This window comes from Acanthaster planci, linkage group LG12 (genome assembly GCF_054643075.1).
Source record: "Acanthaster planci isolate LZ-2023a linkage group LG12, COTS_SCS, whole genome shotgun sequence".
Classification (NCBI taxonomy): domain Eukaryota; kingdom Metazoa; phylum Echinodermata; class Asteroidea; order Valvatida; family Acanthasteridae; genus Acanthaster; species Acanthaster planci.
The window spans coordinates 7,776,910-7,804,248 of NC_141788.1; the positions used below are offsets into that span (position 1 = coordinate 7,776,910).

Below are 27,339 nucleotides of genomic sequence, written 5' to 3' on the forward strand. Positions count from 1 at the left end.
TAAATCTGGCAAACTGAGTCATCTGATTGCACATAGACATAATTTTAAATTTCTCAGAGTAAAGACGCTGTTGTTATACCTCATGATTCGGGACAAGCTGTTGCTTAGCGACCACCATCTCCAGAATGGACTGATTCCTCTGTGCCCGTCTTATCCATTGATTGTTGCAAGGCGTCTGTTAGTGTTACGTTACTAAGCAAAAGCTTGCCCCGAATAACGAGGTATAGCAACAGTGCCTTCAGCATGGAGAATTCAAATAGTTATGGCTACGTGAATTTAATCATACGTTTAACTCAGTGTGCCAGATTTTATTCAAATTTAACTCGCAAAAGGCTCATTTCCAACCTAGTGAAGTATTAAGCTCCAGAAGTTGATAAAGGTTGCAGGCCAGTAAATAAACTACCATAGCCAACAATGATAAATACCCGAACGAAAAAAAAAGGAAAAATATTCACGAGTTTCTCAGGCGTTCGGGATGCAAGTCAAATTGTAGCCCAGTTTATGATTTTTCATCTTCTTTTCAAAATTCCATTCATTAACAGATGGCTTTTGAAGACATTTATTTCCACGGAAGGTCACCCCTAAAATGCAGTCGTGAAGCCCCTCGCCTCTTGCCTTCACTTCTCGAAAAATAGACCGTTTTCAGGCACCCATTTCTTCCAAATCTCACTCAGACGCAATCTGGTATTCTCTTTGCCCGCCTATACCTGTCTTTTCTACAAATGTTCAAGTTCATGGGCCACAAAAGCTCTATTTCGTAGGGAATTTGAGTGTGATTTGGCCTGCGCAAGCAGTTTTCGGCTTATTTACTGGCCTGCATCCTTAAAGAGCGCGATGGCAACAGCGCCCTCAGTGGTCACAATAAACCAGGAATTGAATTACAATAGTTTACATTTAAACAAAAGCGGGCTTCCACTTATTTCCATTATTTGAAGGGTTCAAATTACGTTCTATTTTGATATCAATGTCATTGCACACTTTGCACACTGAACCGAGCAGGACGCATCGTTGTTATTTCTGACATGCTCCAATACCTCAAGAGTGAGCGTTATTTATTCATCCCACGCACCGTCGGTCAATGGCCAGTATTTTTCAGGCTGGGGAAAGGCGATCTTTTCTTACCCTCGCGAGTTCCCTGTGAAAATGGCCGCTCGGGGAGTTCATTTGCGAGATTACGGCGTCCTCATTCGCTCATGGCTGTCTCTACGGTCTCGCGTTTCACCCCGGGGACGGGAGCTTTTCGTTTTTTTTTTTTGACGTGACGTGACTTGAAGAGGAAGACAAGATATCGGGCCATATGGGGCGGGTTTGTACGTTCTTCAAAGGTTTCACAGAGCTTCAAAAGAAGCCGTCTGGGACGGATGACTTTCTCTCTGCAAAATGTTTTCCTCCACAGCCTCGTGAATTGCAAATGTCGCCAGGGCTGGAGGAAGATTTAGGGCAAGGAAAAAAAAGAGGCTGTTTGAGTCATGACTCATCTTCCTGGCAAAGTTACAACAGACGATGTAATTGCCAAACACGTACAGACACGTGTCACACCTCTGGTGTCGTCTTTTATGTCCGCTGCCCACAGAAATGCAGTCGACATCTTCCCGTTATAATTATGGGCGTAAATCTGTGTTTGGAGACTTGGGAAATGGGGGAGATCTGAAATAAAAAATTATCCGTCCATGGGAATTCGAAAGGGGGGGCTCAATACTAGGAGGTGCTTTTCACGTGCATGTATACAAGAAAGGGGCTAATCATACATATATAATGTGGACTACTCGTGGAAGAAAGGTCTCCACAAGACACAGAGGACTCTGGGAAACAGCCACAGCCACAAGACCTCAGCAGATGCAGACATTAGTGGCCAAGAAACAATTGTGTACGGCCAATTTTCCCTCTACGGTGGGAGTGAACAGCGCCCTTGCGCGGACTTTGCACAGTCAAGCCAGTCACAAGAGATTGCGTGCTGCCCTCTTTAGATGCTAGCTGCCTTTTGGAAGGACGCGAACCACGTCACTGCCACTAAAGCGAGGCTGCTCTTGGGTAAGGCCGCTGGTTTACACCCGCGTTGTTTAATTTTAATTTGAACTGAGGATAGAATCCACTTAGTTGTTTTAAGAGTTGTGAGAATTCACCTTGTTTCAGCTAACGTCAGCGTTTCTCATTAAATTTCTCAAACTGTACAAAATTACGGGAACATTTTAAAATTTCAGCTTTTTGCTAGTTGTATTCTGTTAAGGGGCCTCTTTTGTGCATGGACGACACAAAAAGCAACCATCATAACAGATTTCTAATACAACTTATAATCATTTCTATAAATAAAATAAGTTTTTAATCAACTTCAAAAATTCTGTGTGCATGTATTCACAATTGCGGCTTAAAATTTAACTATAATAGATGGAATAATCGAACCGTTTGCCAATAACACGGAAATTAATGATGCCACAGTACAAACTCGTCAGTTAATTTTTTTCAATGAGATTCATATTTAAACAAACTTTAGCCGTTGGAAAACACACCTAAATAATAATAAGAATGGCCGATAAGCATGGCGATATAAATATGAATGACGAGGTCCATGAAGCACCTCCCCTGTGTGACTGCACACCAATCAAAGCTGTGATAACAGGCATGCGTGGATAAAAATTACGCGCACGCAGCCGGACATGTCTTGAGGCGCCAACTGCCCACAAGCTAACTGCCCACGTGACTAGAGGGCGGGGCTTACTGGATCGGCTTAATGGGTTTCGTCAGCTCTTCCCTTTTGCGTCAATTTTATTCACAGCCCTATTGGTCATGAAAGGTATCAAAATTCATGCTTAAATTTCAATTTGAAAGAATATCAAACTACACTGTTTCGATTGCAGAATAATATTTTTTTGCAAGCTGACTTACCGCACTGCAGGTAAAATCTAGCGAAAGACTCAAGGTAATAAAATTTCAACTATGCGCTCACAAAGTTACGTAAAAGGGTAGCATGAAAACACGCCAAGCATTACAATAGAGGCTTTACGTGGTAGCCATCTTACAGGGGAATTCCTTTGTTCCACAAGGAACCTCTTTTGTGCATAACCTGTGTAACAACAGCATTGACCTGCAGGATGGCAGTCGTGCAACTATTTTATATCCCAGCACGCAGTCACACAGTTTGTTCCACACCTCAACTTCCTGGCAAACTCGAAACCCTTCAAATACGAGCGATTCTCAATAGTGCACCTCAAAGAGTTTGCGATGCGTTGACCAATCGCAGTGCGCGAAATCTATCGACCCAAATGCGCGTTTGAAAAGGTTCGACAGATTTCGCGCGTTGTGATTGGCCAACGCGTTGCAAATTCCTGGAGGCGCACTATTGTGAATCGCTCGTGTTATTACGAACGAGTCGTAATGCTTGCTTACAAGTACCTCAAACAATGCAGCCCGTAAAATCTGTTCTACCTCGACAAATAGCACCATATTTTTCCATAATGGATATAATAATGTGTACATTACATAAATTTCGGTCAATTTGCCACTGGTATGCAGTATTTCTGAAAGTCGGCATTTTAACATTGCTCATAATGATCTGTTATAAAAAAGGGTGTGCACTTTTTAAAAGTGTAGGGGGGCCTACGTGTAGTTTTGATTCGAGTCAAACATTTAGAAAACACCAGTAGGCAATAAAACTCATTACAATATACAAGGTTGTTCATTATACTAGTCACTTTAGACAAATTCTACATTTGCATTTCTTTAGCCTTTTGCATTTGGACAACTTGAAGGAAAAAGGTGTTTTAAATGAGCAATTAAAAAAGCAATATATAAGTAAACCTTTATGTATTCATAAAGTAAAACTTTAATACATTTCCAACAGTCTTTCGAGGCGCGCCTAATGCTTCAACCGCTTCAACTTGTTCCCCGGGAATAGAAAAATGGACTGTTCTAGAATTGAGCGAGACGATTTGGTCGGCGCCTTCTACTTTGATCACAATTTGGCGGGAATGTAGTGGCTCAATCAGCACAACAAAAAGAAATGCTCACCCAGAAAATCAACGTAGAAAACAGCAAGAACTATTCCAGCATCAACATGCATGCTGAACGACATTTCCTCGAGTTCCTACTAGGCCTAAACAATACAGAGATTTTCTGTCCATAAAGCGCTTTCGAAGACAGTGTTTCTGATCGCATAACACCAATCGCCTGTGCGCACGTTCAACCTTGAACAATACATGACGCAGCTCTGGACTGCCAATAACTGATATTGTTTATGAACCTCCAGGAAGATGTGGGCCAATCCAAGTGTCAGTTATCAGTCACCGCTAAGCCTCCCTCCCCATTATCTGTCAAATTTTAGGATACACCTTTCGGGAGGGTAAATGTAATATGGACCTCCTATGACCTGCACTGTCTTTGAGGCTAGCAGTGCAGAGTGTATTTAAATATGAAAACATTGCCGAACTTTAAAAAGTGTCATCAAAGCTCCACTCAACTTCAGCCACTGACTGCCACTTTCATCTAACCCAAGGCCTCTGTCGATCTTCACCATGGTCGGCCTACTCGAACCGAAGCCGTTTTTGGATATCGGCCCCACATGCCAAACTTCGGGGCCTTGAACAGCCTATCCGACAGTCTGGGACCATGCTGGCCGGCTGGTGTCTTTCGATCTTTGGTGCGGTTTGTCGAATGTCACCCCAGCGTCGAGCATATCTCGGGACGGAATAGTTTCCACTCGCAAGCCACTGCGCGACCTTTGGGACTCACAGTTTGGTCCGCTTCACCGCCGGCACCTTCCGCTTCACCACGATCCGCCGCACGACCCGCCGCACCACCTTGTGGGTGCGGGCCACGGTGCGGTTGTTCCGCCGGGCCTCGTAGAACTTCCTTAGGAAGGGCGTCTCCAGCGCTAGGGAGAGATTGGCAGCCGAGCCAGACGTCAGGTTCCAGGCCGGGGTGTGGAAGCTGAAGTTGAAGCGTTGGGCCCAACGGGCAAAGACGGCCTTCTCCGTGATGAAGAGGTGACCGCCCGTTAGACGCTCCTCGCTTCTTTGGTAATACTTACACTCGATGATACCCCCCGGGTCGTAGTAATGGTAGGGCGTGCTGTCGTTCGGGTGATCTCTTAATTAAGTGAACAGGTAAACAGAGAAAATGTGACAATGTAGTATACTCTAGGTAGGGCTGAGTCAATTCGAATAATTCACTATTCGAATATTCGACCTTCGATTCGATCGAGTATCCGAATATTCGGTCGTACCAACTGGCTGATTATTGAACAAACCGTATACGAAATCGGTTGCAATAACGTACACAGTGGTACATTATGATCAATATAATAGCTTCTCACGTCTAGGAGTATCTCCAGCCATGATTTGGCAAGATTTAAGAGACGAACAATACTGCTTGCCCTATTGAAAAGTTCTATTCCTTTTAAATTTTTTAATAAAAAAAATGCTTTTTGAATCGTTCTAAGATATATTATTCTGTTGCTTTTCAGTTGAATCTGCTTTAAACAAGCCTCCCTGGTGCGAATTTTCTCATTTAATACTACAAAGAAAGTACTGCTGAACCGTCCAAGACAATCACTAGAAGTTGGCATGCGAGCTGGTCCTCCCCTCCTGCTGAGAAAAAAAGGTTTCCTCCTAATGGTAATTTGGCCAGTTCCATTTCCCCTGTAAAGGGTCTTTGCCACTTTCCACCTTGGCAAAAGGAATTTCCAAATAAACCATGCATGACTTACGGCCTGCGACCAAAATGGGAAAAAATATTTGCAGTATCTTAATGTCGGGTTTTTGACAACACAGAGGAGAAGATGCTGAGGAGAAACTGTCCACTCCGAAGAAAATCAAAACTGTTGAAGGTATTCTCCTCTTCCATAGAAAAAGTGATAAATGTAATTACTTGGAAACACCCCCCCAGCAAAGGTGTCAGAGACACATTTTAGACTCAAATCGTGGTGCGCAGTGACTTCATAATTTGACATGATTTCAATAGATGCTTGATATTTAAAAGATTTAAACAACCGTATTGATAACATTGGAGATATGTAATCTTTGTAGTAGAGGTCAGCGGTCGTCGGGGCGGTATTAATCAAGGTGGAACGACCAAAACACTTAACGCACGTCTTCATATCTGCATTTTCATTTTTAAGTCTTATATATGCATGGTGGTTGGACCTTCAATATCGGTAGCTCAATACCGAAGGGCGACCGTATTCCTCAATGAAATTACCGACGTCGTCTATGATCGAGTATAGTGCATTTTGGCGCAACAGAGGACCTCAGTGTTTACGCGACTGTTGCATTTAATTATGCAATGTCGCCAACCGCTTGAAGCATTACCGATGCTCAATTTCGGACGCCGACCGATTCGGAGTCTCCCCCCCCCCCAGATGTTCGATCTGTAATGGCGGGCAAGCCTCGTGCGGGGGCCGGTTTACGCATCGTTTGGCCCGGCTATCCGCCATCCAGGGACAGAACTCAAGCCTCGCTTCTCCTGGACGAAATTAGCAATTACTACCAACCTACGCAATAACCTCAGCGCGCACTGGGTTAGTCCGCGCCTCACCGTGTTTTTACAGGCCCATTTACCGGCATTTCATGTCCCTGCCGTTGCGTGCTTCGTTTGCCCCGTGATCAGCTTACCCTCGTGCTCAATGCGCATGCGGAGCGCCCACTATCATGAGTAAAATCATCAACACAGAGCACTTAAACCACTTACAGTGGCAACACATTACCACGACTTTGATGCCCTTTCAGAGAATGCGTTGATTGAATTACCCTCGCTGACTGGAGGTATAACGAGAAGACGGGCTCGGGAAAGGTGAGCCGCGGTTTTAAACGGATGTGCCTTGCAACTGATCAGATATTACGGTTTGCTTTCCCTTCATTTCTGTTTAATAACTTTTCGTCAGTCCTCATGAAATCGCAGCATTTTTGATGGCCAAGGTGGGATGTGCACGGAAATGCTTACACAATACTGACAAGTAATTTAGAAGTTAAGAAAAAGCAAACCAAACGAACCCAACCAAACTTAATCTTCTCAAGCTGACATTAAAAAAAACCCCTCATTTTGCCTTTATTTGAAGTTCTTCCAGCTCCATTTCTACACCTTTTCCCGGCCAGGTTCTCTAGAGGCTTGACTGCCATTTCACCAAATCTCCCTCGCTTCACAGAAAATCCCTCGGTTTAGAAAAATCCCCGACTAAGTCCTAGCTTATTAAGCGCTGCAGCCCGCGTCTTCGCCAGCCCTGCACGCCTTTAACCTTCGCCGGCTTCTTTGCGCTGAAAACCCGATCGGGATCTCCCCCGGCACTGGGAAGTCTGTCCCACGCAGGAAACGAGCAGGATACTCCATAACTATACACCGTGCACTCTCCATACCCCGTGTTTTTAATTCAAATTTTCTTTCTTTCCTCTCATTACCTGCAGTGGCCCTCGTCGACTAAGCCATAGATATCGATCTCGTCACACACGTCGATGGCGAACAGTAACGTCATCCAGCCGGTCGTCAGCCAGGTATTCGCTTCCCGCCTGAGTGACCAAAACGGAACGGATGACTGGAATGAAAACCCATTAACATACACAGACGGGTTGCTAGGTTTATCTGCGCTGCAAAATACTTCAGGCGATGCACTGTGGGTTTTTTTGCACGGTTGAGCCGAAAGAAAGGCTTCATTGTATGGAGGACGAAAAGTGGCCATCTGCTTATCTGCTATGAGAATGGTAGAAAAGCAGATTTTCTGTTCTGGTATGCAATTTTGACTTTCCTACTTTTCTGCCACCTCAAAAAGCAGAACAAACATTGTTTGGTTATGTATTTTCTATTTCTCTGCTTTTCTGATTCAACAAAAGCAGACTTTACTTTTTTTTGTTCGCTGGCGGCCGAAAAACGGCCATCTGCTTTTCTCCTTTCGAGCAGGCAAAAATTAGGATCGAACGTTTTGACAACAACCATGAATTCTACTTTTCTGATACCGCAGAAGCAGATTTGACATAGGTGGCCGAAAAGTGGCCGTCTGCTTTTCTGTCCTCATTGGCAAGCTTCGGCCACTCAACAGGCTCTTCAATAATACCTTTAACAATGTACACATTGCAGTGCAGGCAGAGCCTCTCTTTGGTTCCACTACTGCGATTCCTTGCAAAATATATCGTGAGCCCCTCAAGCAGTTAGGTCGAAAGAGAGGCTGGCCTAGCAATTCTATAGCCACTTGAGCTGACTCTTTCATAAGAGCACCCTAAACTCTTCGCATTCAGTTCTCATTCCTGTACAACACCATTTCGTCTCATTCCTTCTAAAAAATTTCTTAGCAAAAATGGGTGTTAGATATGCAACACATGAGCTGATGAAACTTCGTGCTATGGTGTAAACATTACTGCGATGGCACAACGCTCGTGAACAGGTGGTACGCAGTTAAGGTAAAACGTTAACTGAATGGCAACCTTATAGAGCCAAAGCAAACAAAATTGATTGTTTTTTTGTCAATAAGTGAGTTATTTATTCAAAATAGTTAAAAATGTTGCTTTTCAATAGACATGAAAACTTACGTTGTGAGACCCGTTTCCGATTTGAAAATTTCCTCCGCCATCTTTGACTTTTCTTGAGTTAGAAAATAGAATTCCACATCTGGAAAGCTTTTGGAGAAGTTCTTGGCGATTTTGTAATAAATGTTTGACTCTTTGTTGAGTCGATAAGAGTGAAGCCACGGGATGACTATCTTGTCGGCCCGAGACGTCGGGTTGACGAAGATCTCCTCCTGGGACTCGCGGCTGGAGTTCAAGACTAGCAGGTTGACGTGACCTATGACCCGCACCGTGGTCCGGGCGCCCACGTCATCCTCGTAGCCGGCGGTGGGCGCCGAGTTCATGCGCAGGATGCACTGGGCGGAGTCGATGTCACGGCCCCGAGACTGGTTAATGAGGTGACCAGAACTCGACACCACGGAGCACCGTCCGCAACGAAGCCTCATCCCCTGCACAAACAAAATCGGAGAACGCCGCAGCAGCGTCAATACTCATGTTCTTAAACACGTACACGAAAAGACGCAACCGTAACTCAGCTGGCTGTGGCTGAGAGTGTACAAGCACGTCTATGGAAAAAGCAGCAGCCACTAGCAAGTTACATTCTTTCCTCCACTTGAAACAATGAGTTGGGTTGAGACATGAACTACGAGAAACAGCATCAGTTGGACTGTGCAACTATTCCAATATGCTCAAGATAACCGCTTCTCAAGAGGTCAAATATTTCAACAAACTTGCCAGCACCTCCATCTCAGGGGATATTACAGGTTAGGTGATCTGGGTGGAGTTGATGCGCATGACCTCGTGGGAGGTGTTAGAGGTGAAATCGACTGTTCATTAAGAACATGACCAACCGTAAAACTGATAGGCTACTCGGTACGAACAGAAAGTAAAACACAACTATCGCAAATGCAAAACTTCTGACCCATCCCGAACAAAATGAGACGGCGGTCATAAGGATGATGACAAGGATGACCACACAAAGACAATTAGTTGAGGACCAGTTAATGTTTCAATTTAAATAGACGCAATGTTTACCTTCGACAAGAAGTCAAACTCAGATTTGTCGAAATGAAAAGCCAAGTCTGCTGGCCCCGATGCACAGCACATAAAAAGTCGTCAAGGGAAAAATGCATAGGGTACAAATATTCGTGGGATTCTCCATTAGCCATTCACATCCCCAAAGCTTGTACATGTGCTTTATGTTTGTGTTCCAAAAAGGAAAGGCCGAATGAAAATGTAAAATTACTTTCTACCTTTCCCATCAAACGCAAAGGCAAGGAAGAGAGAGAGAAAAAAAACAAGCCAAACTACCTCCCCCCCAAAAAAAATTCCTCGATGGAAGACCAACTATTTAATTAAAAACACCCGTAACACGTTTTCACGTTCCAACTTCAAGGCGAATAGTTGGTTCCCAGCGATATGCTCTGTACACGTGACTATCCCAGTACCCCTTATTCCATTACACACATGAAACAGACACGCAGTCACTGGTTTCGAAGTGTCCGTTTACAAACCCTGGAGCAAAATCCAAACTAACCAAAGACTAACGAACTGGTTTGTGAGCAGAGAGTACAGTAAAGTGCCCAACCTGCCTATTGGAAATTCGTTCATATCCCTCCACCACCGACGCTAGAGTGGGCCTCAGGGAAGCACTCTCGAACCCGACTGTGGTGAGATCCAGGGCATAGGTGTCCGGGTACCTGACGTCGTCTTCCTCAACCTCCATCTCGGCCATCTCGGCCTCGTTCTCCGCGGCTATGCCAACCGCAGGACCGTTTCCATTCGCACTCCGGTGACGGCTGGCGCCCCCGGCGGCCCACGCGTTGATACGAGTTCTTTCGGCGGCAACACCGGAACCGGGCGCGCTACGGCTGGGATTTTCTGGCAGGTCGCGGCTCGAAAAAAGTCTGACGGGGAGGGGGAGCGGTTGGCCAGCGGCAGGCGGGGCTCCAACTTGCGCAGAGGTGTCATCTTCTGGTCCAACCACGCGGGGCTTGGACCTACCAGCCCGGGACGCACTCTCACCTAGGATCCACCTCAACTCCGACCTCTGCCAGCGCGAACTGTCCCTTTTCTCTCCGACCACCAAGGCGCCCGCCGGTCTGCCCGCAACAGGTCCGTCGAAGATGGCGCTGTACAAGGGGGCGGGGCGCCATTTGGCGTAGGTGTAGTACAGGAACGCGGAGAAGATGACGGCAAAATACCAAAAAGTCATCATCAGTACATTCCGACGACCCTGAAGAGGAGAAGAAAACAGAATGCAAAAATCGACGGAAGGATGAAATTACCCCCCCCCAAAAAAAAAAAACAAAAAAACACCGAAACACATCTATTACACAGTTATCATGACATGCATGCCAGGCATATAATTTATGATCCTGCATAAAGATTATTTTTGAGAGGGTAAAAAAAAATATGTAGCGTCTGAACATGACTGATCAAAAATTCATGACAGGATAAATCCACACCTCGCGTCTCTGCACTCGGGGGAGGTATCATTTTACGACATTCGATATGACACCCAAGGCAACCCGCACACAAAAATGACTACACTTCGCAACGAGAGGAGAAAAAAATGTTGAATAGAACGCAATTTGTGTTAGTCGGGAAAAAAAGACCCCAGGCACTTTTGGAACGGGAGAAACGAAAACAAAAAAGGACTAGGCAAACAACGGACTCGGACATAGCATTGCAACGCGGCACCTGCTATAGCGGCGACTGGCTCGCCGGCAACACTACCGTAAGAGGGGTTTCAGGCACGACATGCACTTTCGCCCAGCAATGCCTCGGTCGTTCATCGGCGACCACTGCTATTTTTATACCCTGTTATGGAAACACTCACTCGGTGCTCCGTCAGCGAAACATCAAAATAGCCCGAGGATTGTTCCGGAAAGGCAGGTTATGTGGCTACAGTTCTTTTAAAAAAGCTAATTGTGTCTTATCTTTGGAGGAGATTGGTAGCAAAAATAACGTTGACTCTGCGAGACTACGAAAAAGACAACAATGGGTAGTGAACCTGGGACCTATGGTGTGTGCAGTTCGAATTTAGCCTAATTCAAACAGTACCTCCTAACGAGACACTGTAAAATAATACATGAACACAAACGTTCAACGAATCTCAGTATCCACGTTGCCACTCCGGTGAGAATCGAAATCTGTGGGGTCCTGAAAGCATTCATGTATAAGACTAGTAAACCCAGGTTGAAGGCAACATCTCCGGCTAATGTCGCTTGTGACTACTTGCAGCTGACTATAAGCCTTATCGCTAAATACTGCTTGGGGGATTTTGCACAAGTGGTAGAAAGGCATTGTGGGAAGGAAAAAGAGCAAACATTACCCATTTTTCGTTCCCATAGTGCTTTCCCACCACTGTGCAAATTAACTCATGCGGTACTGGCGACGAGGCTTATCCCTGAGCATATAAAATTAATCCTGCTGACCAGCCCCTGCAATCAGACTCGGGAAATAAAGCTCTACCGCTGACTCAAGTTCCTCTGGCAGAAGACAAAAAACACCTGCAAATATCCGAACGGTATTACACAGCGTGGTCAACAGATGCTTTCCAAAGAGCAAGGAATTGAAGAGGCATGGTTTAAGCTACCATGCACCGGCGTCTACCCCGAAGACATGACAGAAAATGCAAATGTATCGCTGGTGCCCGTTCTGTGCGAATCCGGCCCTTTGTAACCTATGCATGTACGTGCGTATACATGCATAGGAATCTACCACTGGTCCCACTAAGTACAACATCATGGAAATTAACCGGATCTCCCATCGTTGGGCAAGGATGGATTTAGGGCCTGACTAACACGTGACGAAGGATTATCTAAATATCCAGTGTGAGCATAGTAATTTAATATAGCTCTATGAATGTGAACGAATAAGCAATGCGTTTGACGCGTGCGCGAAATTGTAGTTTGTAAATATTGATCTCTATTATTTAAACTAATTTTGGCCGTATCCGAATCTGTTGTCTAGAGCTAGGTCTAGGTCTTCACTCCATCGGGAATACGCGAAGAAACGCAGACAATAGACATAGCCGTAGTTCTGGAAGCCCGTTTCGGACACGTGCTAAGACTGGATACTATATTAGGACATAATGGAAATCTACCTCATTCCCATCAGTACGATCTTGCCGCGCCATGTTGGTTCCCAGCATGCCCTGCGCGATCTTAATGGAGGAATGCATACGTAGTCCACGGAGTTAAGGTTGATTTTTCTTTTACAACAGTTTGAAGCAAATGACGACCTTGGTGAGACAAAGGAAACGGGCTTTTTTGCAAGGAAGTTCCTCACCTTTGTCCCATAGCGCTGCTAAATGCCAGTACCACATAAACAGGCATGATTTAATTCCAATTCAAAGAGCTTTATGACAAGCGGGAAACGTAAGTATTGAATTACAGATTGGTGTACTGTTAACCAGGTGATTGTGAACGGTAATTACTATCGATGTTCTAAAAGGCGTTATGGTAATCTTACGCACGACAGGTGCGCTCTCTTTTATCACCGGGCACTTCATTATATATACCAAGTTCAAAGTGTTCCGTTGCTAATTGTTAAAATAAAAAAACTTCGGAAATTAAACTGCCCGTGAAAACGCACAGGAGGAATAACTGCTGCGTCAGCACCTCCTAACTCTCATAATCGCCACTTCAAATGGGAGACTGTGAAACGCTTGGTGGCAGCAAACAAACCGGTCCTTCTTACCAGTTCTGAGTATGCTCGCGTAGTTCTGAGCACGCGAAAGACTGTGAAAAGGGACTGGTAGGCCAATATACCTGCTACCATCAGCAAGAGTGGTGATTTCACACCACGAAATCAAAATTTCCCACATTTACCAGTGATGCTGACAAGTTCCGATCCCTAGGCATGGCGTCTTTCACGAGTTCTTCACTTCGAGGAAAAGATACCTGACTTTGAGCCGGGAATAGCACGTGATTTAGTGCGCGAGTTGCAATCAGCGCACCACGGACCACACCATAAACCCACTGGTGTGATTATTATCCGGTTTCGCTGCCGTTGGACAGAAACGAAACACCGGTGCAACGAAGTGATTGCAGAACGGTTGATTTATGCTTCACTTCTGACATCTCAGTCTATGTCTGAGACCGAGATGAATGATGAGCACTTGAACACATTTTTATGGTTTAACTCCCACGTCACAATCAACTCTTTTTCAAAGAAGTGACATTAATTGTCTTCCCCGGAGCAAAACTAAACAACGGCGCTCCGAGACATAATCATATTCTATTTGTACAGAGGTTGAAGGTCTCTTTAAAGGGTTCATATCTTCCACCACAAAAATCACTCGATCAGATCATTGCACCAAGTCAAAGGGTAAAATCCCTGAATGGTAAGCTGCATCGTTTCCTAATGTGACGTCAGACAAACAGCGCCCTCCAGTGGCATGGAACAGCGATTACATTGTTGCCAGACAATGTGCACTTAATTAAAATATGCTCTGTGGTAGTGTGTCATTATGGTCATAGAGGTTAGAGAGAAAACGTATACGCAAGTATGAAATTCCATTGCCGCTTATAAGTTGAAATCATCCGCGTTCTATACCAAGGAAAGCAGGGCATAACGGACTCAAGGGGGGGGTGGGGGTTAGAAAATATATAGAAATCCGCAAGGAATAGCTCAACAGACAATGGCATCAGATCCGACATGGATTCCAAGACTGCGCCTAGTGGCCGCCTGTCGTGACAGACTTGCAGATTAATCATAGAGCATCGTGTGTGCCGAGCGCGGCATGGCCCGCGCGGAAACGTCAATAAATGCCGACAAGAAAGCCTACAGTGGTCAATACCGTGGGATTTCCCCCGAGGCTGCCGAGGGCCTGGCCTTCTTAATCCAACCTGATTCAGTCGGTATATATGAGCCGTGGTTCCCCCTTTTTCATTAGGAGATTGCCGAGTCATTCCCGTCTGAACGACCCGTCCGTAGCTCGGGGTAAAAAGTAGACTTGGGCGGAAGACACGCAGTTTATTTGGTATACACGCTGCCCAAGGGTAATGGAAAATATTGATGGCGTTTGTCAATACAAAAAAGAGTCAACATGGTTCGGAATATGGCATTTCATGCAATTAACCTTCATTAGAAGACAGCATTATTACAGCATAGAGACCTTTACGTTTATCACTCGCATATCCGACTACCCATTTCAAGTACGAGTGTACCATCTGGATAAAATTACCTACAGCTACTACCTCAAACCTCACGGGGTCCAATTTGCCAAAACCTGGACAACACCGCTTGTGGAACAGTTTACTCTGTCGTGATGTCATCTGGAAGACATTGGTGCCGTCTTAGAGGACAAAATCATGAATAAGGTCACCCAAAGTATGGCACAGGGTCTTCCGTAGCTCACCAAAGTATGGCACAGGATCGCTCCGTAGCTACTCATCAAAGTATGGCACAGGGTCGCTCCGTAGCTACTCATCAAAGTATGGCACAGGGTCGCTCAGTAGGTACTCATCAAAACCCGCTTTTCTGTCTGAGCCATCGGGTTATTTCGTTTGCAGTGACACCCGATGACCTTACCCGGTGACCTTAACCAAACCTAAAAGCTTTGGCTATACGACTTCAAACATTGGCTCCAGAATTCGAGGCTCTTCAATTGAGGGACCTCGGCTATAGCCGTGTTATATGGCTCCCTGTATTCAGCCTCAAGAACTGCAAATGAATAGGATGCCAATGCTCGGATGTTCCAATTGAGCACTAAACACTTCTGAATTAGTTTAGAAGCAGATGGGCAGCCCATTCGGAACTGGAGCAGTGATTCTCCCCCGTAAGTTGACACTGCATCGATACTGGACACCGAAGCTTCATCAGTGACAATGTCTATTGTCCTGTTTATGCTCCCGGGGATCTGAAGCGAGAAGTCGTTGCAACATTATAAATAGACGTCCGCCTTTAAGTCCCACAATTCATAAAAATTCCAAATCAAGATGTTGTCTTGTAATATTGCATTCTCAGTTGTATAACATTTGCAATTAGTTCCGTGGAGACATTCACAGGTATATGGGTATAATCTTCGCTTGGCTGTCCTATAGATGATACAAACAACGAAGGTATAGGGTTTGGGGAAAGAGCAGCATACGAGAGGCCATGCTATGAAACATGCCGCTTTATGTGCTCTACGGAAAATGTGTCAAAAAGGAGAACTGCGCTTGTCTTTCAGCAAAATGCAGTGTTCGTCCGGTTCTCCAGGTGGATGTACGACAAAAATGCCGCAAGTCTTGCCGACAAGACACTTGGTGGAAGGCGCCGCCCTGCTTGTCGTACTGCTGTCGAACACACCTCTCTGATGCAAACTGTGCACTGTTGTGTCAGCGTGACTTTCAACTCTATAACTCTAGTTTCTTGTTTGTTTGCCCTTTCGTTTTTGACGAGGTCTTGTGTTTTGAAAGGGGTTTGCAAGAAGTAGGACTGTTTTATGATGTCGGGGAAAGTTTCGAGCACCGACCATCGCTGATAATTAAAGCACACTTTGACGTTTGTCCACCTCTGGAATCCACAAAGGTAGAGGTGACCATCAGCGGAAGATGGCAAACCTTTGCAAACTGCGTTTCTTGAATATCATCGGCATAAAAGATAATCCTGCCTCGTCCACGCACACAAAATTATGCCGACCTTCAAGTGTTCATGTTTCCAGCCTGCCGTGAAATGACATTTTCGACCAATCTTTCCCCCTCGTCACTGCCACAGCGCAATTGCTTTCTGCTAGCTCCAAGGCCACAAAGAATAGAATCAATTGGGCACGTAGGATGCGCACGATGAAAACATACGTACACATCTATCCACGCGGCTTTAAAGGGAGAGTCGACAAGCATCTCAGTCCTTTATTGTTCGGGTTTACATTGTTTGGACTGTGTATACGCGGGAGACGCACTGCCGGAACAATCTCACTGAAATTAATTATGGCAAAAAGGCGAGGCAAACCTCCACTGTGCTCAGATATGTCATGGGATGGACTTTTTTTCTATTTTAATCAAGCCACGTGCGTGTTCTGGCTTACGGGCGATAGGGGAAATGGCACTGGAAATGTGTACGACTTCATCAGTTTGTGAGGTTTTGAGTCTGGATTTAACCAGCCATACTAGTAACTATGTGTATAATATTATATTGGCAGTTTAAATTTCCCATGGTTATGAAAATCTGATGTAAAACTGACAATTTTTTCCCGACACCTGTACACACATACCGTATATTACCATTATTGCACTATTACAAGAAACAATGATTGAAACGCCGATCTGTAGACGTAGAAATTACTAAGTCTCCGTAAAGATTCAGCCCGATGAAGTCTGAGCATTGGTCACTACCATGTCCAACTCTGATCCGACACTTGCGGCTAATGATGTATTCTTGGCATAAGCAGCTGTACGCAGACAGGCAACTTGGTCGCGTTTTAAAGATGCAATTTTAATGTTCATCTGGTAAATGGTTTGGTGTCGTTTTGCCATGTAGGGGCAGTTTGATGCCTTTTTCATTAGTATAAGAGTTTATTCTGATGTGATTTGCATATTTATGAGCATAAATGTGATGTCATCCAAGGCAGAAACCTCTGTGTTACAGCTGCTTTTTCTGTACCAACAATGTGACAGAATTTTGGACAGTTTGCTCGAGTCATTTGTTGTTGGTTCTGTTCACGACATTAGGACAGAGAGCACAGGTTTCTAACAATAATTTTCAAAGACCAAATTCTGGGTTGAGAGATAATCCCCCATAGCGACAGCGCCCCATTAGTAAATTTTTAAATGTTCGAAAAAGTTAAACTTTCAAATGAATGCCATCAAAAGCAGATACCCTTTCTCTCATTTTAAAGGAGCAGAATGTTGCACAAAACACGAATGTTCCCAAGTAGGCTAAAAGTCAGCATCACGGGCCCTCAAAGCAGCAGCCATTAATAGACTATTTGGCCAACAGTCTGAGACTATACATCGCGAGATATTAGTCCGCGACTGATGCCGTGGTGACTGCGACGTTCACTGTTACTGCAGTCGATCTTTGCCATAAATAAATTATGATCACCTTTTTTGACATATTCATAAAGTCAAAATAAACAGTCTTGTATTGGAGGGGCCAGCTAATCAGAAGGGCTTGTGATGGAGTGCGTTCGAACACGTCCCTCATCGCTGAATTATTTTTTATGTTCACGAGTTGGCGGGAAGAGCCGAGAGGAAAATGAATGCATTTCCTTGTCACGTTCACCTGGGACACAATGCCGTATAAATGCTTGCTTCATTCGCTGAGTTTCTTACAGCCATACTTCCCAAATCATTTCACATGATTTCACGCTGCCTTTGGGCAGGGAGATAGCCTAATTCTCTCCCTCGCCTGGAATCAGTTCTATATACATGTAGTTTGCCCGGGGCGTTCAACTTGCTCGGACTAATCTGTGTTCGAATCGCGCATTTTCCTGAGAGTCGGGCCCGACTCGATCTTGCTGAATACACGAAAACCAAGTGTACAACAGCGAAAGGGAACGGCAGAATCTAATTTATCTCCTGATATTAATCGTGTTATCTGTCTCCAGTATGAGACGATCGCTTGCAAGCGAGATGGTCTTCCTTCCTAACAGAATTTTCTCCAGGATTCTGGAGCGGTATCAGGCACGTCGACATATGTGGACGGCCACGGTACTTTAGGAATCCAAGCTTTTTTTCAATTTTTGCCGAATGTCCTGATCCCCAGAAGATAGGAACGGAATCAGAATCAAAGGCACAGACTTCAGGGACCAACATTCTAACCCTCCCACGAGCTCGCGAGGGATGTCAAGATGAACGACTGTTCTAGGAGTCTATACGGAAGTCGCATATTAACAGTCGGCAAATTGTGCCGATGCATTTGGGATGCATGTTCAATCGTCGATGCGTGGCAAATGAGCCAGGGTTGGGAGCAGACACAATCCGCCTGCAGACGCTCGCTGCCATAATTATACTCCGAGAGGGTGGGCTATAAAGCGTGACCAATGTTGAAACCATGAGCTTTTTAAAATCAAAACAGAAAGGCTACGGTGTCACTATGGAGACACATTCTCGAGACAGTGTTGATTTCTTTCAGAAAATGTCAAGAACATACCAAACTTAAATAAAACTTTTCATTAACCGTGTTGTACAATTAGAATGAATATAGAGAAACTGTGCTGATGCTTCGAAATGCTTTCAGTTTCACACCGCCTGAAGCTGCCGTCGAAAACATCATCCATTTCTGTTCCACATTTTCAGAATCCATCTAAATTATTCCAGCGACTATGCTCGGGCAGCCCCTCTCCCACGGGGTTCGTCTCGAGATGAACACACTTCTCATTGCCACACAAGAATTGCGATGGACTACCACACTAATCCTCCAAAGGACACGCGGCGCTTGGATCAACCTGTCAAGCTCCGTATATACATACGTGTGAGGGCTTCATGAATAAAACAAACTTGGCATTCACCGCTTCGCGGGATTTTCCTGTTTCAAAAGCTAAGTCCGCGAGATATCCCTTGGTCCCCTCCCCCTTGTCTGATGCACTTTCAGGAGGGCTATAGCCACGGCCATCGGTCAAGGAGCTGGATTTACGCTGAGAGACAGACCACTCTGCTTTGAAAGCAGCGGGATTTCATGTACTTTCAAGCAGCAAAAATAGGCGATGAAGTGTGGCCGACTTGAAATCGCGACGAGTGGGCCGGGCATTCCATGGTGCGAGTGCGCACTGGTTTGCAAACGTATGGTGTGCACCATGCGCGACCTGTTTTCACCCGACTGCGCACAAAATCGCACCAGTGTCACATAAGCGTCTGAGCCCACGGCGATGTGAAAAAAAGTCATAGCGTTTTGTACATTTCAGCAGCTCGTGTAATTATTTAATAACGATAGTTTTTTTCTATCCACAGCCGATTGTCTAAGTACAGGCATATTGTAAAAGTAAACTATTTTCATCAGTGAACCCCACAATATTTATGACTGACAACACCCATTTTTGTGGTCCTCCTGCCCTCATGGACAGTGTTTGTCGCAGCCTTCCTCATCAGACTATAGGGAATGAGGAGGATCAGCCAACAATTTTAGGGATTCATCGTGTAATTGCTCGCTCGACGACAGACAACTCCCAGTTGCGGTAATGCAATACGCACCGCGCCGGATCACCCACAATTTACGTCTGGGAGCAGCATTATACGGAGTGTCGTGTTACGAACTGCCAGAGCAAAAACTCGACGTGAAACGTGGTCTATATGTAGACCTGTCAGGTAGGCAGTGTGTATGGCTGGTACTCGGGAGCATCTAACCTAAATAAGCAATGACATATCACGAGCGATTTAGTGATGCGTGGAATTCAAGGAGGCAGTCAAGATTACCAAGCGTCACCTGCCGATGATTGATGGTATACCCAGCAACGCAGCATCAATGACCTTTTACCAGGTATAACCTTCTGGCTGTTCCCGAACCGCATCAAAATCGTACATTCTGAAGGTGCTCACTGTAGGAGATATGCACGCAGCTAGGCTGCAGGAAAAAAAGATTGGCCTAAAAGATCTTTCGGAGATTGTGCTGTAGGCCAATACATCAACGAAGTGCATGCAATCAAGAAAATGAATCAATTGTCTTAACTTCCACGAGTATACAGTGTTTTGAAAAAAAATGCGTCAGTGTAAGGGCAAAACCCGTTGTCAGAATTCTCTTAACTTCATGTTTGCTTATTTATCGTTGTTGTAGTTTTTCTTTTTTATTTCAAAGAAAAAATAAAACGCCAATGTCCAATGATAGCTAACCAAGAATCAATCAAACGTGCCAGCTGTCACCAATTTGCCGACGATTTATCGATATCAGTGAAGCGACAGCAAATTATCCAAAATAAGACCAATGAATAATTTTCTTAGTGGTAGTACTGTCTCGCAATCCCTTCGTTGAAGCATTCACGACATTACCGAGCTGATCTTGTCACTCCTTTCACGTCAAGACGCTGCTATGTGCTTCCGCCGCAATCCAAGGACAACTCCGACCCGGGCCCCGGCCCTTTCATCTTGCCTGTAATTCATGGCCAACGAGAGCTCATTATTCCACGCGCGCTTGCAGAAGACGAATTGTCCCGTGTAACGATCTTGCATTATGTACACCGCTCATGTGCCAAAGGTGCGAGTTAGGACAACGCTGGGGACGGTGAGCGATGATGACGCTGCGTTAAGTCGAGAGCGCTCTCGCAATTCTTCCCTGGGGTCTCTGCTTTGCCATACTCTATACGTTGGAGAGACGGCCTCGGGGGGAGTGTTACAAACATGGAGAGAGACACCACTTCAATCAAGTATCGGCATTTACAGCGGCAATGGTGTGGGGAGGGCAATCTTTCGACGGTGCCCAGTATTTCTGATCCATAAGCTACTGCTTCTTAATAGTACGTCATTCACTTCATAAGTCATGTAACCAATCCTAGGTTCAGACGTCTAGCCGTGATTCAGTGTCTTACAACACAATGCATGTTCAAGGAACTTCTCGAGTGGTTTGGCTCTTTATCTTTTCAATAGAACAATTTTAAAGAATCTTTGTAGCATTTGCTTTAAGCAATGCTTACGCAATCGCCAATATTCGTCCCGCCATTTTCAAGGCTTTTACGGGAGATTGCAGGTGGGGACCTTTTTAGTTCTTATGTAAATGCAATTTCCATATTCATACGCAACACACTGACGTCATCTTAGACGCTAAAGTGCTGCAGGTGATACGGGCGTTTGGCAACAGTGCACCCCTATGAGTTTGCAACGCGTTGGCCAATCACAATACTCGAAATCTGTCGACCCAATGCGCGTTTGGAGAGGGTCGACGAATTTCGCGCATTGTGATTGGCCAACACGTTGCAAAGTTTTGGAGGCGCACTATTGTGAACAGTCTGTATTCAGCATCCAGAGTTGCCACATGTCTGAAGTGGCATACACTAAGCATACACTAAAATACACGTCGGGCAGGGCAAAAATCCAACATTAATTTACATCTCCCCGGCGCAAATCCATCTTTGAAGTAGCTGTTTGCGGTACCCGCTGCTACATCTGATTCGAACCAGCCAGCCAATAACGGCGAGCTCGGTGGTCGAGTGGTTAAGGCGTCTGCACTACTAAGCAGGAGGTCGTGGGTTCGAGTCCCACCCGAGTACGCTTGTGGGTTTTCACAAACCTTCGGGGGCATACACTGAGCAGACAGTGTTAAAATACACGTCGGGCAGGGCAAAGATCCCAAATTAATGTCTGGAGTTATGCGAAGTCAGTGTTAATGAGTTCGGTATTTCATTCATGACTGTACAACAGCGAGTTGTGTTCATAACCTCTGAGCTGTGACACGTTCGTTGTAGAGTGATAGTTACCTGTTTCATTATGGAAAGTTAGGGTCATAATCCCAATTTATTGTGAAGTTAAGGGAACATGTGTGTATTCACAATATGTCTCAAAATGGTAGAAAATCCGTTTCACAGAGCAATCAATGCTGAAAATAACCCTGCCCGACCAAAAGAAAATAAAACTCATTAGCGATACGGTGGGGAATGTTGGCGAGAGACCGAGGTGCAGGATCGTTTCCAATTAAGATGGCTGCATAATTGCCTTGCGAAGCTGAAGTCAGAACGCGTCATTAAAGGTTGATAAACCTTCCTTTTATATTTGGTATACTGGTTGGATGGAAAGAGTGAGAAAATACCGTAGAATAATTTGACACAGCTTGAAGGGGCCAATCACTCAGTTTGCCGGCAATCATGGAGATCTCCAATCCACGTATTAACCTATGTGACGACAGCCACGAAGCTAGGGGCGAGTTGGAAAAAAAAGGTTGGCTGAGTGAGTTTGTATCTACAGCAAACTCGGTCCACTTTCAGGTATGCTGCGGTATTAAATGTCTACTATACATGAATCAGATTCTTTCTCGGAACTTACCCATTTTACAGGATGGCACCTCCACGATCCCATCTTATAACCAGCAAGAGCTCGCGTGTCGCCGTTTCAGATGGCGGACAGTCCCTCATCGAAACCTGAGGTCACGTCGACCAGGAGCAATGCCCTCCAGATCCGGGGTTGCAAGCTCCGTGTCACCCGCTGCGGCGGCCAGGTCGGAGGAACAATTCGCCTCCCCCCTAAAAACAACAGGAGGGTCCCTCAGGCCGGCTAGTCGCCGAGGTCGCTTCCCCCGGTTCGCCTACACCTTTGTCCCCGTATATACTCTCCCCCTTCACTCCGATCGCTCGCCGACGGTGATACGTCCTGACGGCCTGCCGAGGATGTGATTAAACGGATCACTTACCGATCCTCGCCTGCTCACTTGCAAGCCTGTAATGAAGACAGCAACGCAGAGGAGTCAATTTCTCACTTATTACGTTTTTCTCTCAGTGCTCCGGCTTTGGCGGTAATTCACACTGACAACCTTTGCTTCAACGCCGCTCAATTCAGTTCTCTTTACCCTGTACAAATAGAAACAAAACCACTGCGAACAGTTGCGTTTGTTCAGCACGTTTCACGGGTATAAACGCAACCTTTATCCAGCAATAGTTTGCATAATTGTGACAATATTGTCATAAATCTTCACAAAAAACCACACAGGCGAAAACAACATTTGCAGTACGTCCACACGCGTCAGTATTACCTTTATGATACACCTTTCCACTTTACACGGAATGTCCTCACACATGTTCTTACTACCAAATATCCCCCGGAACCATGACTAGAAAAAGTGATCTCCCTGACAGAAATTGGAAATGGAGCTGAAGCTGAATTGTTCTCGGAAGAAAAATAGACAAACTGCCTCCTCAATTGCCTTCGCCACAAGTACTTCACTCTTTATTCATGTACTCCCTGCAGGGAGTGAACATACGCTTAATATACATGTATGAATTTCGCTGAATTACAAATACGCCTGCAGTCACGTGATATTCTTTCCACCACGTGATGTGCTTTTTGATAGGCACGTGTGCTTTGATTGGTTAAGGACTGAACGTAACGTAACCCCCCCCCAGAACATTCTCCTTTTCGCTCTCATTTTCCCATTCTTAATTTCTAAAAAGAACATCGAAAACTTTCGGTTACTGTTGAGAAAAACAATCCATAAGGTCTGTGTATTAACAACAGAGGGCAGTATTTAGCTAATTTCACGTAGACTGAAGGTATTTCCGCTAAATCTGTCGCATTTGGTAGCCCCAGTGCGAGGCTTGTTTGCACTCAATATCTGCGAAATTGAACTGCTTTGGACAGTGTCGATTACGGACAGCCACGAGTCAATAAAAATGCACTCAAACTTAATGCGGCTGGCCTTGGTTCAAGACGTGATGCGGCAAGTGAGACTACGACCGAACGGACGAGACGTATTTCTTTCCGGGGAGGGGGGACTTTGCGTTCGTAAGCGTCAATGTACGGAGAGTGTCCACCGTGTTTATAGAGCAACGAAAATCCCAGCATGGGTACATTAAACATGTCACAGGCCAAAATAGCGTATTCATGGAAAGGAGCTTCATATTATGGAACTCGTTCATCAAAATGCATTCTGCGCCTCTAAGCTCCAGCTACAAATTACAGTATTTGTCATAGGACAGGCATTACCGGTAAACTGAAGGGTAATCCCATGTACAATATCCACTTGAGGAGTTTTGGAAGATAAAGAAACTACAAAGTACCGACAACTGAGCTAGAACAACTGCACCTGCTATTCCGCGCTCGTCTGCGGTCATAGCGGGGAATCAGGTTGGTGTAGTGGCTCTTTCATCGCCTTCCAACTCTCTCCGACCCGGGTTCGAACCTCACCTAGGTCAACAAGCGGATTTGGGATTTCAATTCCTACCTTATTCCGTGGGTTATCCCCAAAACATTTATCTGTGGTTTTCCTCCGACCTCTAAAGCTGAACACTTCTTCCGATAATTTTCATCATCCCCTCGCCCATGCCTTTAGTCCAAGGAATGTCGTTCTTTGTGTCTTCGGTCGTCCTGATCCATTCCCTTCACTAAAACATCCCCGGAATCTGACTCTCTCCCTTTCAAACTAGCTTTGAGAAAATGTATTTCCCGAGACCTAGAACGTGCACAATTCCTTATTTGCCTCGGGACTTTTGATTAATTGATTGCGTGAAGGTAATTGCCTCATTGGCGATGCGCGCCACGTCCAACCAACTCTTGACTGCGAAATGAACGGGGGAGGGGGAATGCGGCATGACTTAAGAGGAGACGAGACAAAGAAACGAAACAAATTGCTCTCTCAAACCCCAAAGTAAAGAGAAGACTTAGACGCTGGCATTCATGCTAGCACACGCATATCGCTGCCATTTCCTTCTAAATTAGGCCGTCGATATCGATCATACGTGTGCAGAAAATGACAACACCCATTAAGGGGCAACTCGATAAGTGCACACGCTCGGGGTGTATCGTGAAATGGCAGGTTTCCAAGGGACGGTCCGCATGCAACCTCTTGAGAGAGAAAACGGTTATGACGCATCGGTGTATCATCAATATCGACTCCACGAAAAGGGACTCGACCGCACACTGCGCATGTCAGAATGACGCAAGTCCACCATCTCGAAGCCACAAGAGCAGCTTTTGCGATTGCAGACACCGCATGATACATCTTAACAACAGAAAATGCGCGGGTATGTTTCTTGCTGGTCGGTAAGACCGTGCACGGCGGCAGTGTTAAAAATGACCTCCCCAAGGAATGTAACAAAAATGTCCCGCTCAACCATGCGACGAAGCACTTCAGTGCACGATTGCGCAAAATGGTGAGCCCTTAGTAAAACAAGCAGACACTTTCGTCGTCTTAGAGGCCACGATAGGAGACATAAGAGCTGACTGACGGTGAATATGCGAGTCAAAGCTACATAAACATCACGTGTCGACACATTACCGTACACAATTGACACCGTGCACGGTTCCCATACATCATCCCCCAGCTTAAAATTGCAGACTCAATGAAGAGTCTAGGTAAATCACGTGATGAATATAATCAGAAGAGATTGGCCAAATAAAAGTGCCACGTCAATATAATGAAGATCGAATAATGTGGCAACTGCTCAACAAAGGCGATATGAATTTCAACTCCAGTTAGCAGGTTGAGAGAGAAATAACACGGCAATGTTTGCTCGCCTCTCACAGCCTATTCAAAAGAGAGGTGACGTCACATGGCGTCAACTACTTAGTGACATAAAAAGTACAATTTTGAGTCGAAAGTCTTAAGTATATTGTTTGTTTTCATTTAAGAGAACATGTGAGATCGCCAGTCTCTGGGGAAAATGAAAGCGACCCATCTTCACTGTTCTTGTTATACAAGCATTTCTTTATGGGGGGATTCTTTTCTGAGCTATGGCAAGACAAAATTGACAAGTGTGAGATTTTGCGACGGTGTGGCAGCTGACTTCCGTCGGCATTTAAATAGATTCAACTCTTGTATGCAATTTCATTTAACAGTACCAAAAAATACTATCTGCGAGGTATTTCAACCTCAAAGTACGCAGGCAAATCCAATATTGATGGGAGGAATTCGCCGCGCATTTCCCCCCAAAACATAACACAGAGTGCGCGGTCGAGGAACGCTACTGAGGCACGCTAGACGCCTCTGTACCCCAGGCGTTGTTGTGAATATTAGCGTCAGACTCTCCACAGGCGAGGGTCCCTTTGTGATGAGGAACCGCATCTTCAATGTTTTCAAGGTAGGTTCTCGCAACCTCACTTCACTTTGTAGCTCTTGTCTGCTGCAATGTAAATTTATGCCTATTCCCCACAAACATTATCAATGTAGGCTGTGATATTTCAAGCTAAGAAGTATAATGTAGGGCAGCCCTGAATAGACAGCGACAAATTTATGAATTTCCTCACACGAATAACAAAGTTCTGTTATGGCACTGCGCATCTCTACAGCACCTTCAATATCTCCACAATGCACTTCCACATAACAGCACATCAGCACAGATATAATTTTGAGTGAAAGTGGTCGACAGGTGGCAAAAATGTAAAGTTTAAAGGTGCTACCCGATCGGACACGCGTTACATGGGGACGTTTCTGACCGCTTGTACACCACTGCCAGATTTAAACACTATGTACGGACCAATCGTGTACAACAACAACACTAAAGGACTGTTTCTCGGTCTGATGGGTAACCTAACTTATACGCCGATATTTCTCGAATACAGCCTGACGGGAGAGCCTTTGAGGGACCGCCTCTCAGTATATGTTAAAACGTCAGCTATCTGTGAATGACGCCCTCAGAAATGAATGGTCTTTAAGTTTCTATCTTCGAAAATGTATACACGTAGTTGGCCATCAAAGCGATTATTGACTGATACTTTCTTGGCATCAGGATATTACCAGCATCTTGTCTGAGCGAAAAGCTAAACGTTCCAAATCCCTGCAGCATCGCTTTTTTCGCTGTTGTTTTTTTTCCCGCAAGCCGTGTTCAATGAGCGTGACTGTGCAGTACATTGTATATTCCTACGACATTCTCCAAATGGCTTTCGGTTTGAAATTACACTCGAAATTGGAGAAAGGATTCCATCAAACAAGGAAAAAATCAAAATTCAAGCGAACTCGCACGCAGCAATTCCGCGGGGAGGGTACAACGTTAAGTTGGCCTTCGTGGCTTTAAACGTTACTCAGCGAGATGAGAAATGTAATTAATATGCAATACCCTGGATAACTTTCGACACTGCTCTCTGTGGTTTTCATAAAAAGTAAAAGTTGACACTATGCCATTGAAACCATGGATTAAATGATTAATCTGGAGTGAAACGCATTCAATCCAGAGTGGAACTACTGCAATCAAAAGGATTTGGCTCCGAAGTCCTGACATCTGGCATTTTGCTAATGACAGAATCTAGTCAAATCACTGGGATTTTCTCTTTTGGGAGATAATGGAAGGGCCCTG

The 27,339-nt window shown here is 45.1% G+C and overlaps 1 protein-coding gene across 4 annotated transcripts in view; it reads right to left on the reverse strand.

Moving 5' to 3' along the window:
• Positions 1 to 2,284: 2,284 nt before the first annotated feature.
• LOC110977683 (uncharacterized) overlaps positions 2,285 to 27,339 on the reverse strand; it is a 36,030-nt gene continuing 10,975 nt past the window's right edge. For 2 of the 4 annotated variants that reach the window (XM_022231988.2, XM_022231987.2), the window contains exons 2-6: positions 22,382 to 22,771; positions 10,072 to 10,719; positions 8,508 to 8,932; positions 7,386 to 7,493; positions 2,285 to 5,082 (exon numbers count right to left, since the gene is read on the reverse strand). In XM_022231988.2, the coding sequence (XP_022087680.2) occupies positions 4,722 to 5,082; positions 7,386 to 7,493; positions 8,508 to 8,932; positions 10,072 to 10,719; positions 22,382 to 22,414 (1,575 nt within the window). In that variant the 5' untranslated portion in view covers positions 22,415 to 22,771 and the 3' untranslated portion in view covers positions 2,285 to 4,721. Of the gene's footprint in view, positions 5,083 to 7,385; positions 7,494 to 8,507; positions 8,933 to 10,071; positions 10,720 to 22,381; positions 22,903 to 23,084; positions 23,300 to 27,339 lie in introns of those variants that run through there. The other 2 variants (XM_022231989.2, XM_087144090.1) reach the window with 2 other exon arrangements.